General features: G+C 44.3%; 1 protein-coding gene across 1 annotated transcript in view; it reads right to left on the bottom strand.

The window, feature by feature from the left end:
- Creb5 (cAMP responsive element binding protein 5) overlaps nucleotides 1-16,898 on the bottom strand; it is a 315,746-nt gene that overhangs the window by 284,584 nt on the left and 14,264 nt on the right. Inside the window, exon 3 of the mRNA XM_057777595.1 lies at nucleotides 10,480-10,601. Coding sequence (XP_057633578.1) covers nucleotides 10,480-10,601 — 122 coding nt within the window. The remainder of the gene's footprint in view (nucleotides 1-10,479; nucleotides 10,602-16,898) is intronic.

A 16,898-nucleotide genomic window follows, 5' to 3' on the forward strand; every position in this document is an offset into this window, starting at 1 on the left:
ACGCAGGAGAAAGATGTCTTTCCCAACAGCAATGGTGTGCTGTGTTACAATCCCTGCTCATGTGTAGCCTGAGTCCAGGACCTCCTTTGGATCAACATCAGAAGGGAAATTCTAGGTGAAGGGCTGTAATAGCGTATATGATTTCTGCCTTCAGATCTCAATATATTCAGTCTACATATGCAGATAGCAGGCTTTTCAAAAGCCTGTTTTGTACGTGGGAAATGAAGTCACATGTGACTTTTAGAGGATGATGGAAAAGTTTAGATTTCTTACTTTCATGAAGAAGTCAGCTCACACTCCACGTCACATCTCCATGGCCCATGCCCAGGCTCATATAGGCAACATAGGGTGAGTTAGGAGGCCATTTTCATGTGAATCCGTCTCATTTAAAAAGAACTCTTGGTACATTCCACTGTAAAAAGGCATCGGCAGAACTCTGGACTGATGTGGGATGTCCTGTATGCCTGCGAATATGTGTTGCTTTTATTGGTTGATGGTAGAATATAGCTAGGCGAGAAAGCCAAACTGAATAGAGGGGTGGAGCCAAAAGAGATGCCAGCAGCTGTTAGGGAAGCAAGATGTGAGGCAAGGAGCCACTAGCCTCATGGTAAAATAGAGACTAACAGAAATGGGTTAATTTGAATTTAAGAGATAGCCACTAATAAGCCTGAGCTAATAGGCCAAACAGTTTGTAGTTAATATTAAGCCTCTAAATGATTATTATATAAGTGGCTGCAGGACCAGGCAGGACACAGATGTGCCTCTGGCTACACTGGACCATCTTGTTCCCCTCCAGCATTTAGAAGACCAACTTAAAGGATTACAAAAGTAGAGGTCTGGAGTACTTTAAAATCCAGAGCACCAAGGATTTCAGGCCTCCCTATCCTGAGCTCTTGTTGCCCTCACAAAAAAGTGGTGGATGGGACCAACAGAACCAGTTAGTCTGGCAATCCCTCGCATTCATAAATCTTCCAGAACATTCCTAAGTTCTGGGTATTACAAATCATCCTGGGGGAAGCAAGGAGTAGATGGTGTCCTGACATCCTGGGGCTCGGAACACTCTGCAGCACCACGTGATCTGGAGATATTCTACCCACAGTTGCACCAAGCAACTGCTTCTCTTCTTTAGGAAGAAGTGTTTTAATGGCTTCTCTCCTCATCATACATCCACAGAAAAGGCTGTGCATGGCACCAGCTCAGATAGGATTTGGTCAGCTCTCCGACTGGCTTTCAAAGTTTTCATACAGCAGATGGGGTTTTCCACATGCAACTCAGTCCTGAAGGATGCATGTGGCTGAAGCCATGCTAAACCCAAATGTGATGCCCTCCCTTCAAAGGCAGGACTGGGGGTACAGGCTTGCTCATAAGGGAGTCATCAACCTTGCAGCTCCAGAATGATTGTGTGATCTGGCATGCTGGTCTCATCCTACCCTGCACGACGGGGCTTTATCAGAAATGGTATGCTCAGGTGACGCTGAGAGCACAGTCCTTAGGCGATGCCACCTGAGAGCTACTTGAGGAGAGAATTAAATGTGCCCCATTTAAGTCACAGAGCCACAGCCTCGAATGGAAGAAAACAGCCAGCTGGTAAGGTTTCAGAGAGCAAAGAATAATGGAGTCACAGGGCCCCCCTGTCAAGGAGCAGCAGGGAAGGCAGGTGACAGTGGGTAGCTGTTCAAGAGAGTCACTTCAAGGGACCTCACCTCCAGGCTAGGTGGCTTGTGAACCCCTTCAGTTTGCCAAAAGAGCTCTCTCCACAAAATGAGGACTATCGAGTGCAGGGCAAAATTCACGAACTTTCCCAAGTCTGGGGACTGCGGGCATCCTTGCACCAAGAACAAGGATAACGTCCCTATGTGACTCTGATGCGCGAGCCAATGCTAACCCACAGGTGTGATTTGACATCCACCATGATGGGAATATGAACGGGAGGAATGCTCGGAATCCCAGTTCCTGCCCTCCAACTTATCAATATGGAAATCACCACCGTCAAATGCTGAGCCATTCCCCTGGCAAATCACTCCCATACCTGCTCAGGGCCAGACATCCATCCGGCTTTACAGCACGATGGAGGTGGAGGCAGGTTCTTGCAACGATTATTTTCTTTTCCTTTCCACTTTTTATAATGTTGGTTTCTTCTCACATCTCTGTGAGGGGCCCAGGTAAGCGACCTCACTACAGATGCTCACAGGGGTCTAACATCTCGTCAGTTTTCCAAATGTGAATGCTGTTTTTCTGCCTGGAACGGAAGCTTCATTTCATAGCCATTTTGTTTGAATCTGGCCCAGAATGGATGGATTTTCCTGCCTGCCTTTGAGAGCGTCAGTGCAATGTGGCCTGAAGAACAGCATAAGCAAAGACTTACAGCCCAGCCCGCTTTGGGGCTCTGTCTTTTGCCTTGGAAACCCTGTATTTTTCACAGCTACAAGCTGTTCCTTTGGAGAGCACCCATTTGGTGCTGTGATTCCCACTGTGTTAATACATTGAAACCTCCTTGTGGCCAGGCTGCTTCAGGATATGTAAAATGGGATTTAGACAAACGGAGAATCCAGCCCCCTGCCCCCAGGTCAGAATTAGGGAGATCAGCCTGAGGAAAAGTCTCCTGCTAAGAAAGTTGTTTTCCTCAGGATGGCTTTAGGGAGGATCCTCCCAAACTCAGAAGCCGGTTTGTCATTCACTTTCTCACTGCATGATGGGAAGGCAGCTCAGGGCAGATGAAACACATTCCCCAGGACTTGGTCATTTCTTTTTCATTTGAAAACTGTTTTAATGGCCCTTACCTCCCTTATTGGTTCTTTTCTCATATATTTCAAGCATAGGTTTTACAGTACCCGGACCTGGCTGAGCCCCTATTGACGCAGCATATGGAAAACACTGCACAATGCTGTGGTTAATAACTTCCAAATCAATTCCTGTTTGTCCTCCTGAGATCTCAAGCTACTTCTGAATACTGGTTTTATATTCTAACTATTAGCAAGAGGAAAAAAGATTTAAGAACAATTGGTTTCTGGTTTTACACATTTTAGTTAGTTTCCTCTCTGAAGCACTCAGTTCCACGGCTGTACTTAAAGTTGTGTTAAAGACCAAATTACCTTTTGGAGATTCTTAGCAACTTCCTGGCAAGATGCTCTAGCCTGAGGTGATAGACCCCTGGTCTCTTTTCCTTGGTTTCTAAGGGACTTCTTTTCCTCGGAATGTTCCTAGTTGGACCAACCAAGTAGAGCAAAGTTGAGTCTTCCAGTGAGGGTAGAGTTTGCTTGACAGAACCAAGGGAGCCATAAATGGCAGTGGGTCTGTAACCTGGGAAGAGCCGTGAGTAAGCTAAATGGGACCACAGAGGCGTCTCCAAAAAGAGACATCAGTAGCTCAAGTCACTGCACCTGAAAGTCTAATCTCTTTACGTTCCAGCCGAGGGCTGGATGTTAGCAGCTACGAGACCTGCAGTTTTCTGAAGAGATAGAGTAGCTAGGACTGCCTGAGGGTGGACACACTCAAAGGGATTGTTGCAGAGGCAGGAAAGAGCCACACAGACTAGCCGTCTACTTTCTTTTTTGTCTGCACAGGTTATTTTCTTGCATTTCAATGGGAGAAAGGGAGTGAGAATTGAATTATCATTAACAACACGGGCCTGAAAGGGCTTTGCAAACATGGGACTACTTTATTCACTACCACATCCAGTCGCTACTGACCAGGAAATATTGATGCAGAAAAAAATACTATTTCCTTGGCAAATTTCCAACTAAAGGTTTTTAAGTGAATGAGTTCCCCTATGGCAAGCAACACTGAGTATTAACGTCGTCCCGTTCGTTCCTCTCCCAGGCTCCTCTCCTTTGCAGCTGCAGATGACAATGTCCGTCATTGGCACAGCAGGAAGGCACAGCCTGTCTAACTGCGACTCCAGCCTCTGCACTTAGGATCAAAGAGAAGCCAGATGGAAGAGCCCTATCTCTAACTCACCCTGACAAGCGTCAGGTGACAGAAAAGGTAAATAAAACCCTCAATACTCAGAGCCTGGAGGTGCTGCCCTGCAGTTCCTGCTGCTCGCGACCCTCTGATCACAGAATTTCTGACTGCCAAATGATTTAGGAATCAAAGGTAACATACCAGTCTCAACTTTTTCTCCCTCTCCTCTGACAGATAGGGTTTTAGGGAAGTCTCTATGGGTGACAATAAAGAAATATCTAATGCCTGTCTCAGCCCCACCCCTGTAAGCCATGGACTTCCCTCACCAACCACATCAAACCTATCTGACGTTGTGTCCACTCTCTTCAACTAACAAAGCTCCGGGCATTTTACTGCTCTGAAGGTAATCAGGCTCTCCATAAAAATCTAACACAATCTTATGGATGTTGTGCTTGCTGCCCATTGCATGGTAAACTGAGGCAAGGCCTTAGGTCACATCCTAATCCACTCGCACATCCAGCAGCAGACACCAGCTCTCACTAATCCCATCAGGGCAGGACTCATCATTCTTACAGTCCAGGGACCTCAAACACATGAAATAGCATCCAGTTATCCACTGTTTCGGTTACTTCCCTGAGCGGGATGCAAGAACCAGGCCAAATTCCCTTCCTCTCACCAAAGTCCAGCTACAGTGAGGACCGTAACCTGCAAGGAGGAAGGCAAGAGTGCCCTCCATTTGTCCTGGGCAGAAATGAGAGAACAAAGGGAATCCTTCCAAGCCTTGGGTTTCCCAGTCACTGGGGGGTGGTGGGGGGGGGGGATTGTCATCTCCATTATCACTGTCAAAGGGTGTTTCCTTTCAGGCAGGCTGAGAAAAAAAAAATGGAAAATATGAAAAACAGTCTCATCCTAGAGGATTAAGCAAACAGGGAGACTTTTTAAAACCTGGATAAAACCAAGTTTGGATTTCAAAACATTCTTTTCCTCTGGACTTCTGGGGGAGGGTATGAGTGCTTTACACAAATATCTCAGCAGCAACAGATTATCCTACCCGGAAACATGCAGCTGTTGCGAGTTTGCTCAGCATGGTGTCTTATTTTCCATGCAGCAGCACTCTGTCCAGACCCTCCCCAGAAGGCAGCCTTGTCTGCTTAGTAGCTCGGAAGAGCAAGACACTAAGAAGACACCTTCCCCGTTAGCCTATGCTCTGCCTCTTCTCTCTGCAAGCAACCCATGGCATCTGGTATCATAGCTCCATGCAGAATTTAATGAGAGTAAACAGCCTGACCTATCAGAGCTGGGGCTGTCCCGGACATGACCAGTTCCACCACCCCCGACTGAGCTGAGATGCAAGATCTTAAGACCAGAGTTTGTCCCTTTTCCCCAAGTGTGAAAGAGTCAATACCCTCTAGGGACAGACTGCACATTTCATCATTTGAGAAGGAATTCTAGATGTCCTAATTTGCTATTTCTGCATCAGCATAATGAAGCAATATTTAGGTCCTATGGGAATATCCCAATGTGTAACCTGTACTGTGTTTCTTATCTGTGGGGTCTTTAGCCATGTTAGGCTGTAATGTTATATTTCTCTCAGTAAGACAAAGGATTTCATTTCTAGCCCCTGTGATTGAGAGAGAGAAAGAGAATGGGAGAGGGAGGAGAGAGAGCAAACATGTGCAAAAGCCGTGTGCTCACATACATGCAGAAACTATGTGTGCACCCATGTGCAAAGCTGCTGTTATGTCAGTGGAAGACATGCCTGCCTGCGTGTTAATCGGACTTTTCTAAAAACGAATTAAATGTGAAAGACTATTCATAATCCATTCTTTTTCCTTTTTTTTGAGACAGGGTTTCTCTGTAGCTTTGGAGCCTGTCCTGGAACCAGGTCTTTTAGACTAGGCTGGCCTCGAACTCACAGAGATCCGTCTGCCTCTGCCTCCCAAGTGCTGGGATTAAAGGAGTGCGCCACCACCACCCGGCTCATTCTTTTTCTTTAAAAAACAACAAAAATCTTCTTCTGACTTGGACCGCAAAATCTATACCCCAATTTTCTCCTCAGAATCTCTGAAAGAGCTAGGCCTCCATCTTGTTCTTCCTGCCTCAGTTTCCTCTGAGCAGGGTTGAATGAAGTCTGAACTGGAAAGAGTTGGACAACTCTGTCAGCTCCATGTTTAGACCTCGCCTTCACACACATTCCTGTCAGGAGTGAGTCCCTTCAGTCTCATGAAGTCAAACACCAACCTTTCCTAACCCCGTTCTTCCATCCCTCCAGTAGTACAAGTGAAAAGCCAGGAGCTTTTTGAGTCTCCCCTTCCTGTTGCTGCCAATACATCTATCACCAGCAAAACTACCTATCACCTTTGTCCTTAAAATATACTTAGATCCCAGCCACGTCCTCCATCTCTGCTTTAGGCAAATATACTACCAACCCTCGCCTAGATGTCTTTCATTTCTTCCTTAAGCATTTTCCCTTTCTGCCTCCAACCACCGGCTTTCCACTCAACAGTCAAATGACTTTTCTGAGGCACTGCATCAGGCCCTGTCAGTTCTCTGCTCAGAACAGCCTTATGGTTCCCCATCTCGTTTTGAGTCATTGTCAAAACCGAACCCTTTACATGGCCTGCAGCACCCTCCTGGGCCTGCTTCTCCACACCGAGCTCTCTCACACACGCTTCTGCAGCTGTACTTCTCTTCAGAACTTTTCCAACATACATCCCACCACCTGGCCTCAGGCCTTTACGCATCCTTTCTCTGTTCGCTCAGGTTGTCTTCTCAGGCTTCTACTGAGTCTCTGGGCTCACAGGATTGGGATGCCCTCTCTGCCCACACCCAGTCCATTCTGAACTCCTTCACAGCTATATTAACTCCACAGCACCTGCCCACCATGGGGGATTAAGTCCACAGCACCTGCCCACTGTGGGGTATAACTCTACAGCACCTGTCCACTGTGGGGTATAACCCCATAGCCCCTGCTCACCATGGACTATAACTCCACTGCATCTGCCCACCGTGGGGATAACTCTATAGTACCTGCCCACCGTGGGGATAACTCTATAGTACCTGCCCACCGTGGGGATAACTCCATAGCACCTGCCTACCAAGGGCATTTTTCACTGGTGTGTTATCTGTCTGGTCCATAAAAAGTTAGGTATCTGAAGACTGAGGTGTTTTAATGCTTGCTTGTTTTTCTAATCATTTATATTTGTTGGCGTCTTCATTGGTGACTTGGACAGTACTCGATATATTGTGATGACCCTAAAATATTTCCTGAATGGAGGCTGATGAACAAGTTATGCATTTCGGGGTACAGGCTTCTGAGTTCTAAGCCATGGGCAAGCTGAGCTTTGCGATGCCTACTGGAAAGCTGTAACCCTGTCTAAGTCTAGGATTCCCCTGGGAAGAGGCAAAGAGTAAGCATTAGTATCGGAAATAGAGGTAATGTTGGAGTCCGTTATCTGCTGCACAGCCATGACCTGCTATAACCTTTCATTTCATATACATGCTGAGATTATTTTGGAAAAGGGTGTCAGATTCAGATTCAGAGTCAAAACAAACAAACACAAAAACCAGAATTGTTTTGATGGGAATCTAATCTAGTAAGTATCTATTCTCTAGAATCATTTGCCTCTTATCTGAATTTTCTAACCTTACAGCTAGAAATCTACAGGTGAAGCCCAGGACCATTTAAATCAAGTTCTCTAACCTAGTGAAAACATCTTCCATTTTATCCAGTTCTACTGATGAAGCAATTCAAGTACTTTCCTATTCGAAGACTTAGGCCAAGAATGGGCTGAGGAGATGCCATGCAAGCATGCAGACCTGCGTTCAGATGCCCCGTACCCACATGAAAGCCAAGCATGGCATGCTTACTCACATGATCACATGTGTACTACATAGGGGAAAAGGAGGGAGGGAAAGGAGAGAGAGAACGGAGTCTCCAGTAAAGAAATCAGAAAAAGCTGAGGTGTAGAATCAAAGAGAAATAATTGGAGTTAGGGATCTACCTCGTGACAGAATGTTTGTCTATCATACATGAAGCCCTAGGCCTCTCCTGAACCCTGGGAAAAAAACCTTCCTGAAAATGCATCAGCACCTGAATGGATAGCAAAGGACAGAAGGAGAAGATCATTGGAAAACACAGAACTCAGTGAGTGTGGATTTTGTTCTACTTTTTTTTTTTAAGCAGCAAAAGAATAAGTGAAGCGGGAGCTATAGGGATGCTAATAGCTGGAGAACGGCCTTCTTGGAGGGAGGCGAAAGCACACCTTCAGATGGGGAACATTGATGCTTCTGTGCCTTCCCCACCCAGTGCTGCTAAACCAAGCCAGCGGGTAGGCCACCACCAACACAGCCACTTTGCTGGGAGTGAGTCACAGTGCATTAGTCACTGGGGAGAAGTCCTCTCCTGTGGTGATGGCCACCCAAGGCTGGATTTGGTCCCTCTGGTTTGAACCAAACAGAGCAAGAAGGAGCCTCGCAAGCTGAACGCTGCCTGGTTCCCAGTGCTTGCGGTGGTGTCCTGGAGGTCCCGTCTGCGGTCATTCCCTCACACCCATCATGAGCAATCCCACGGTAATGAGCAACGCATGAACACGAGAAAAACATGATCCTGCCATTTACCACAGCACTCTTGCTTGGTGTTGCTTATTTCATTATGTAATTTTTAAGTTTTAATGAGTTCATGTCTTCTCAGCCTACGAGAAATTGAAGGCAATTCACCAAACCTGTATAGCGTGAAAATATTTTTGTTTAATTAGAAATGAGGACCAGAGGAAATATAAACTAGAACTGAAAGTCTGGTAGATGGAGGAAGTAAAATGTTACTCATTATAGTGGTCTAAAGCGCTCTCCAAGTTAAGCAGTACCCTTGGCTTTGTGATAATCCAGCAGGCAGAGCAAAAAGAGAAACACAAGCGGTACATGCTTCTCCTAGCCACAGCAGAAAAATGCCCAAGTTCCTCAGGGGAAGCAAACCATTTCCTGGAATTCAGATCTGCAAGAACTGCTTGCAGGAGGCGGCCGGCATCACGTGGAGAGTCATGAATAACTCACCAGGAGCACGCCTAAAGCCACACCCCCAGCTGAGGCTGTACAGAACCTGTCAGGGGGAAAAGATCTTTAGGAAAATCAAGGGCATGGGCTTACCACCATTCTATCGCAAGGAATATGAAGATAGCATTGACCACACCCACGTCTTTATCATAATCAAAGAAACCCACTTAGACTGTCTTGGGGAAATGAATGACACTGATTCCTCAGTCTTCTACAAATGCAAATCGATCAAAAGACCTAAGCTCATTACTCAAGCAGGGGGAATTTACTGAATGGGACTCCTGGATTCTCTTTTGTTATTCTCATGGGGTTTTAAAGTTTGTAAGTACCCCGATCAAATCTAGTTGTGTCTTCTAGACTTTGTGATGTGTTTCTGAAAGTGATTTGCCCAACAAAGAACAACAGATATGAAGATGTCTGGAAAAGTGGGGACAGGATAGGAAAGGGCCAGTATAAATGAATTTATAGTTATACGTAAAGCGGGATGATTGGGATTTTTGCGCTCCTCCTATAAATATCATGCATTTTGCTAAAGCAATGCAGCCTGGTCACCACCATGAGCCTGCCCTGAGCTAGCCCAACGTATGCACGTGACACAAAAATCTGGACGGAGAGGGTTTACTGTCATTTCACACAGAGGAAGAGCCAGAGGCTTGGAAGCAGGTAGAAAACTATCAGAGCCTTTTAAAAGTTCCTTTCAAGATTTCCTTGCCACCTCGCTGTTTGACCCTTTAAACCATCTTCCACATTTTGCATTTCTGTCCAAGGACTGTGTCTAGCATGTTCAGTACACTGTGTGCCCTCAGTGACATCCTGTGACAGTAACAGAGAATTCATGAAACGCACACATATCAAATTTACTCATGACCCTACCTCCTTTGCTTATCTTGTTAGTAGGCTTTAAAATTCTACTACAATAATATGGACAAAAAAAAACGTCTGAAGGATTTTCTGAAGCGACCCACAGTTGTAGCTACTCTGTGTGCCTCACCAACAATCTATGCTCGGAAAGATGACCAGAAAGTGATTTCGCATCTGGTAGAAAACAACCAAAGATCATGGAAAACAGAGAGGTGCGAGCAGGGTCCAAATCAGATGAAAATCCTGTTTCCTGCCATTTGATGAATCACCTGTTCTTGCCCTTTGGCCTGATCCTTTTTGAACACACTGCCTATATAAGATCTGTTGTTAAATACTTAGTAAAGAAAAAAAAATATCTGTTTGCAGGCGGTTTATCTGACATGGTTTTAAGAATAAGGTCATATTTTTCTAAAGCTTGAATTCCATGTTTCAGATACTTGAACCTCAGCTCTGTGTGCTATCACCATCAGAGATAATCCTTTAAAAGAAAAAGGTTGACGAGGCACGCACAAATACATTAAAACACTATCACAAACAGGCCTCACGGGGAGACTGAGTCAGGGGATTGTACATTAAGAACACCTCGATACAGATTGCAGCGCCAGACATTTTCCACTTGACGCTGGGGACCCACACCTCTAGGGTCCACCCAGGCCAACCTACCCGCTTGCTGTTCTCTTCTTCTTGAGCCTTCCTGAACTCGTGCTCGAAGGAGCAGTCCAGCTCACTGAAGAGACCCACCTCCTCACAGTTCTTCAGGAATCTCGTGGGTGTTGGAGTCTGATCTGAAAAGCAGAGGCCAAAGATCAGTAACAGGGATTTTCCTGCAATGCATGGTAGATGGAAACAAATTCTTTCCTACCCTCCCGTGCCCAACAGCTACCTACACTCTCCCAGCCCTTCAACTATAATGGCCGTGTGGAAGAGAAAAACTACACATAAGGACATCCCAGCCCTCCTGACCCTCCCCCCCACCTTCACCCCTAGACAGCAATAAACATCCAGAGTCAGTATCATCTGAATACACATCACCGTAGGGGGAATGAGCCTTTGACTTTAATCTGCAATAAAATGATTTAGCTAAACTCAACCCAGAAGGTTTTCTATGCGACTCTCAAAGTTGACTTCAGGAGTTTAGAAAGAAAAAGAGTGTATATTTTTATAGAAAACAAAAAAAAAAAAACAAACAGGCCCACTAATTCCTCCTTAATGCAAAAAAGTAGCTCAGTAATTTTATCTCCCCTTGAGAACCAGAGAAAGATGATAAAAGGTTCCAAGTCAAACACGCACAGCTTCCATCTTTTATAAAATATAGCATTATTGATTTTATTTTCCTTTGCTGTGGCCAAAAGAATGTTCTGTGAATACTCTGTAAAAGGAAAGGAATTTCTTTCATAGTCTGGACTTTCTACGGAGCCTACTCCTTAGAAAACTGGAGGAGATGAAGCCATGATCTGCTGCTGTCTATGCAGTACTATCGTACCCACATATTCTCTGGATTCTAATCTCAGAAGACCCTAGGAAGTGAGGAAAGCGAATTGTCCTTAAGACTTATACTTAAGCCTGGCTATCTTCCTTCAGATTAGGCACGGTTGACATGAATAGCACCGAATAGAATACTTTTCCTCAAGGCAGAAGATACAATAAATAGAAGGGAGGGGCCATAGCTATCACACACACACACACACACACACACTCATGTGCACATGAAATGAGAAAAATGGAGAACCAGTGAGATTCTTCTTCAGGTCTGGGTAGGTGGTGGTGACACCAGGGTTACGAGCAAGGGCCCTAGCCTCTTCTATTGTGTGTTTGTATTATCCCCACCTAAGCCCTCAGCAAACAGGAGACTGACTGTGGCTTTTGCTCAGCCTGATCTATATACTGCCTCTGTTTCACTTTCTGCACAGTTCTGGAAGTCACTGCAACCTGTGTCATCCAAAGACCTCCCTTACGCTGACACTCAGTGCGGGGCCTGCATGCTACATATGGCTATATCACAAGACATCAGGACTGTGCTTACTTCTTAACATATGTAGAGTAGGTAATCCCAGCAATCCAGTAAATATCAACCAAGACTCAGAAAGCACAGGTGGCCTGTGACCTGCCCTTCTCTGTAGAACCAGCCCTTCAAAGACAACATGTCCTGACTGCCTAGGAGAAAGGGGCTTTCAGTACCCGAGGGGCTGGCAGGGACTCCGGGACAGTAGAGTCCCAGTGTTCTCCCCATTCTTAACCTCAAGATACAAGATTCTGAGATTCTCTACTCTTGATGGCTGTAAATCAAACCTTATCTAAAATACTTACATGAAGGTTTGGCTTTGTGCAAATGACGTTTTTAGCACACTAGTTACTATGATGCACACACAGATATTGGTGTGTCTCAGATATTCATATAACTGTTGTGTGATTATAGAAAACAACATATTTCTGCAGAAGTTTGTGGTTCACAAGGATTTTCACCTAAGCTGTCTCACATATGTTTATAAGCAGGCTAGATTCTATTCTGGAAATAGACAACTGATCTTCCTGAACAAGACCACACAACCTATGACCATCTCATTAAAAATCTTCTCTCCCCTTCAGACAGGATCTCATTTCAGTCCACATCCCAAGATTTGCCCTTCTAGGCTCAAAGGACTCATAAACCCTTTGTGTATAAAACAATTGTGTGTATATGTGTGTAAAACAATCTTGACAATCCAGAAATCCATATTTGGAAAATAGCATGACTTAGAGAACATTAAATACTTTCCCTAGACTTCCTCCCCCTTATCTTTCAAATAAAGTTCTAAAGGTTAAGGATTCTATGAATTCTAATTCAGATTAACTTCAAAAGCCACTGACTTCCCATAGGCTCAAGCAATATACAACTACTGGGGGGACCATCAAAGGGAAGCACCAGGAATTAGTAGTCAGGACCTACAGATAATGGGTCTCCGAGTAGGAGGTGTAAATAGGGAAACCAAGTGTGGGACTAGACAGATCTGTCTTGTCTGTGCGGCATTGATTCTGCCACTCGGAGTCTCTTACTGGACACAAAGCTGAGCATTTCCCTTCCATCTCAGTAATATTCACAGAGAACAGGCTAGGTAAAAGCTATTTCTCCTGTCCTACTTATGAAGAAATCAAGTCTTGTTCCAGGCATGATATGCAAATTGAGTCATTTACCAATTCCTGCTTTTTGGAAAGGGAGCCATTCTTGGAATCCTGCTTAACCTCCATAGACCTCCCCACATTGGAAGCCTCTTTTCTTTGCTGTGTCCCAAGAGTGTTTCCGAGGAAACACCAAGCAACAGAAGAATGGTTGGCCACTTGTTATCACAGGAGTTTATTTTACCAAGCTTTTGCTTTTCCTCTTATTTCTTCATGCTTCTTTACAGGAGACTAAGTACTGAGAGTCATAGTTGAGAACCAAGTGTCAAGGCCAGTGGCAGAAACACCCTGAATAGGAGCGGGCAGAGCTCTTTTCAAAGTAACAGCTTAGATGCAGCCTTCGCTAGTGATGGGGGCGCACCTTGAACTTACAGAAACTGGTTTCAATAGAAAACCAAACTGAAGTAAGTGTTTAACGTCACATCAGCAGCATCCTTGAGGTGCTGGCCTCATGCTGGCCCATGGTATTAACCACAAGTGACACGAGAGAGGACAGACTCTAAGCAAAGCTAAGAGAATTTTATTTTTCCTCTACGCTAAAGCAAAAGATCCTCAGGTATTAGCATACACCTATACACAAAGGAGGTGGGGATGGGGCTGACAGTGTCCAGCATCTTGGCTTCTCTACCAATAAATCCAAAACCATGGAACAAATAGGACCCTATTGAAGCAAAGACAGTGGCTTCCCCAATCCTAGAGCCCAGATGTCCCAGAGGGAGACTTTTGAGCTGTTACCAAGTATGATTCTCTGTGCTGCACGATAGCCAAATACCTATATTCTCATCCAAAACATACAAGAGACACTGTTCCTAAGTTTTGATTCAACTTGGTGAATGACATATTCTTTCCAGTTACTAAAGAAACCAATAAATGGCACCCAACTTTTATCTAACATTCATCGGACTCGGTAGAGGATCTCTAGTCATCTTTGATTTCTTATCCTACCAGCTCCAAATAAGCCAGGAAGTGTGCAAATGCTCAAAGGAGGAACAGCCCAGCTTTTCAGTTGCTTAAGTCAGAGAGGCAGAAATTTTTACTGCCATTGAATGCCTTTGTCAAGTAATTGTTTCTCTTGAAATCCCTTGAACTTAGTGGGTAAAACCCAAGGCTGTAAATTAAAATGCCTGTAATCCCTTCCTTATTTAGACCCAAGAACATTAGTCAGCTATAACTCCAGTGATGTCTGTATCCTGAATAAGAGTGGCTGTGCTTTTCTGGTGAGTACCAAGGTGCATTCAATCAGTAGGAACAAGCAGCCCACTTAGCATGCACAGGACAGGAACTGGTTTTCTTAGGAATGTTGAGCTGCACTTAAGACTTTAGGCTTGCCTTTCATTAGGCACTTCAGCAAGGAGCACCCGAATAAAAAACAGGAGAACCTCCAACCTTTTGAACTTGTACTTCACCCAGTTTCAAAGTTTTCCGTGAATATCATCTTCATACATCTGGATGGATGCTACAGAAACACCCGTAGGTTCCCCTCTATGGTTATCGCCCTCATACACCAGGATGGATGCTGCAGAAACACCCGCAGGTTCCCCTCTGTGGTTATCATCCTCATACACCTGGATGGATGCTGCAGAAACACCCACAGGTTCCTGTCTGAGGTTATCACCCTCATACACCTGGGTGGATGCTGCATAAACACCTGCAGGTTCCTCTCTGGCAGAGATTTACAAACAAAAAACAGGTTGCTGGGAATCCTCAAACACCTGAGGCAAAGGCAAGAAGGAAATTTTTATCACTTTTCTTATTACTGAACTTGCCTTCAAAGAGAATGAAACCCTGTCATTTGCTGCAATGTGGACAGATCTGGAAAGAGTTGAGCTAAACAAACCAGTTACCCTACAATAAAACATACACAATTGTATGCATTTGTGAGGGCTTAAAAAGTTAATGTTATACAAGTAGAGAATAGAATATTGGCTACCAGAGGCTGAGGGGGGTAGGACACAGATGGGGAAAAGGGTACAGGGTGTGGTTGGGCAGAAGTGATAATGTCTAATCTACAGTACAGTAGAATGTTTATGCCTCGCAATAACCGAATACTACATGATAGTTGGTAAAGGATTTAGAATATTTTCTACACAAAGAAAGCTTAAACATTCAATGTAATGGGTAGACCAACTATCCTAGACTGATCAATATACATCAGGTACATGAATTGAAATATCACATAGTACCCTATGAATATGTATAGTGATGTGGGAGTGATTTCTTTCTAATCTGTTGCTTTCATTGGTTAATTAATAAAGAAACTGCCTAGGCCCATTTGATAGGCCAACTCTTAGGTGGGTGGAGTAAACAGAACAGAATGCTGGGAGAAAGAAGGCAAGTCAGGCAGTCGCCATGATTCTCCCACTCCAGACAGATGCAGATTAAGATCTTTCCTGGTAAGCCACCTTGTGGTGTTACACAGATTATTAGAAATGGGTTAGATCAATATGTAAGAGCTAGCCAATAAGAGGCTGGAACTAATGGGCCAAGCAGTGTTTAAAAGAATACAGTTTCCGTGTAATTATTTCGGGTGTAAAGCTAGTTGGGTGGCCGGGTGCTGGGGCGGCAGGGAAGCGGCATGCCGCTCCACACTACAGTATAGTTTATATGTATCTATGAAATGTTTTCAATTAATTTCTATATGTTAGCAACAAAAGGGTATAAAAATAATTTCTTTGTAGTTTATCACATTCCAGTATCTTGATCTTTTACTGGATGTTTCTTGAGAACAGGGTATGTCCTCATTGACTCTCCATCCCTGTGGCAGTGAGTCAAGGAGCTTTGCAATGTTAAGACTCTGTTTTCTGCCTTACAAGAAAGAGTTCTACAAACTTGACCTTATAATCTAGAAATTTAGCCACCAGTTATGCAGAGGAAGTTCTGTGGATGTTATCAGTAGGACAGACAATAAGTACCTACCTAACACTATTTTTAAAAGGAGTTCACAAGTTTCCACAAAGAGCTGGAAAGACAGATCGGCCATTTAAGTGCTTCCCTTGTAAGCATGAGGACCTAAACTCAGTCTGTAGTACAGTAGTACCCTGTAAAAAAGCCAGGCATGGTGGTACATGCTTGTAATCCCAGCAATGGGAATGCAATATATATAGTGGATGCTTAAGGCTTGGTGACCACCAGCTAGCCTAGCTTACTTGACAAGTTCCAGACCAAAAAAGAAACAACAGGAAAAAAAAGGTGGGTAGTGCTTGAAGATATCTTCTGTCCTTTGCATGCACATGAACACACCACACAATGTATTGTTCTCTCTCTTTCTCTCTCTCTGAGTTCCCGTCAGTTTATAGTCACTAAGTGCATTATCCCCAGCAAATATGATCACTACAAGATGAACCTAGACAGCACACCCAGAGCTAAATTTGCAAACCTTATACAAGTTGCTACCCCATCTGGTTCTAGAGATGTGTCTAAGCTGCATATTTGTCTGCTTCATTTCCTCAACCATTAAAAGCAAGATGAAACATCAATTTAAAAAATGATGTGCAGAGAACAGGAGAGATAACCTACCGAAAGAAGAATGCTGGCTCTGAGAAACACTTTCTTCTTGACTCAGGCACCCACACAGTCCTATATTATCACCCATGAGCTAGCTAAAGGATGAGGGTGATATCAAGGAATTTTTGCGGCATTTAGTACCAAACCATTAGTGATCGCCAATAATACAAAGCTCTCATTGCCCGCATGTGATTTAAATACAGATACATATAAAAGTTTAAGATTTCAGTAGCTATTTTGAACTCATGACTATTCCAGTCAGAAATTTTATACACATACACACACACACACACAAACAAACATACACACACACACAATTATGCACAATACAATGAGACTTGATGGAATTTCTCAAGAAAGTGGCTTAGGGGGTTGAAGAGATGGGTCAGAGGTTAAAAGCACTGGTTGTTCTTCCAGAAGTC

Source organism: Chionomys nivalis, chromosome 1 (genome assembly GCF_950005125.1).
Source record: "Chionomys nivalis chromosome 1, mChiNiv1.1, whole genome shotgun sequence".
In the NCBI taxonomy this organism is placed as follows: domain Eukaryota; kingdom Metazoa; phylum Chordata; class Mammalia; order Rodentia; family Cricetidae; genus Chionomys; species Chionomys nivalis.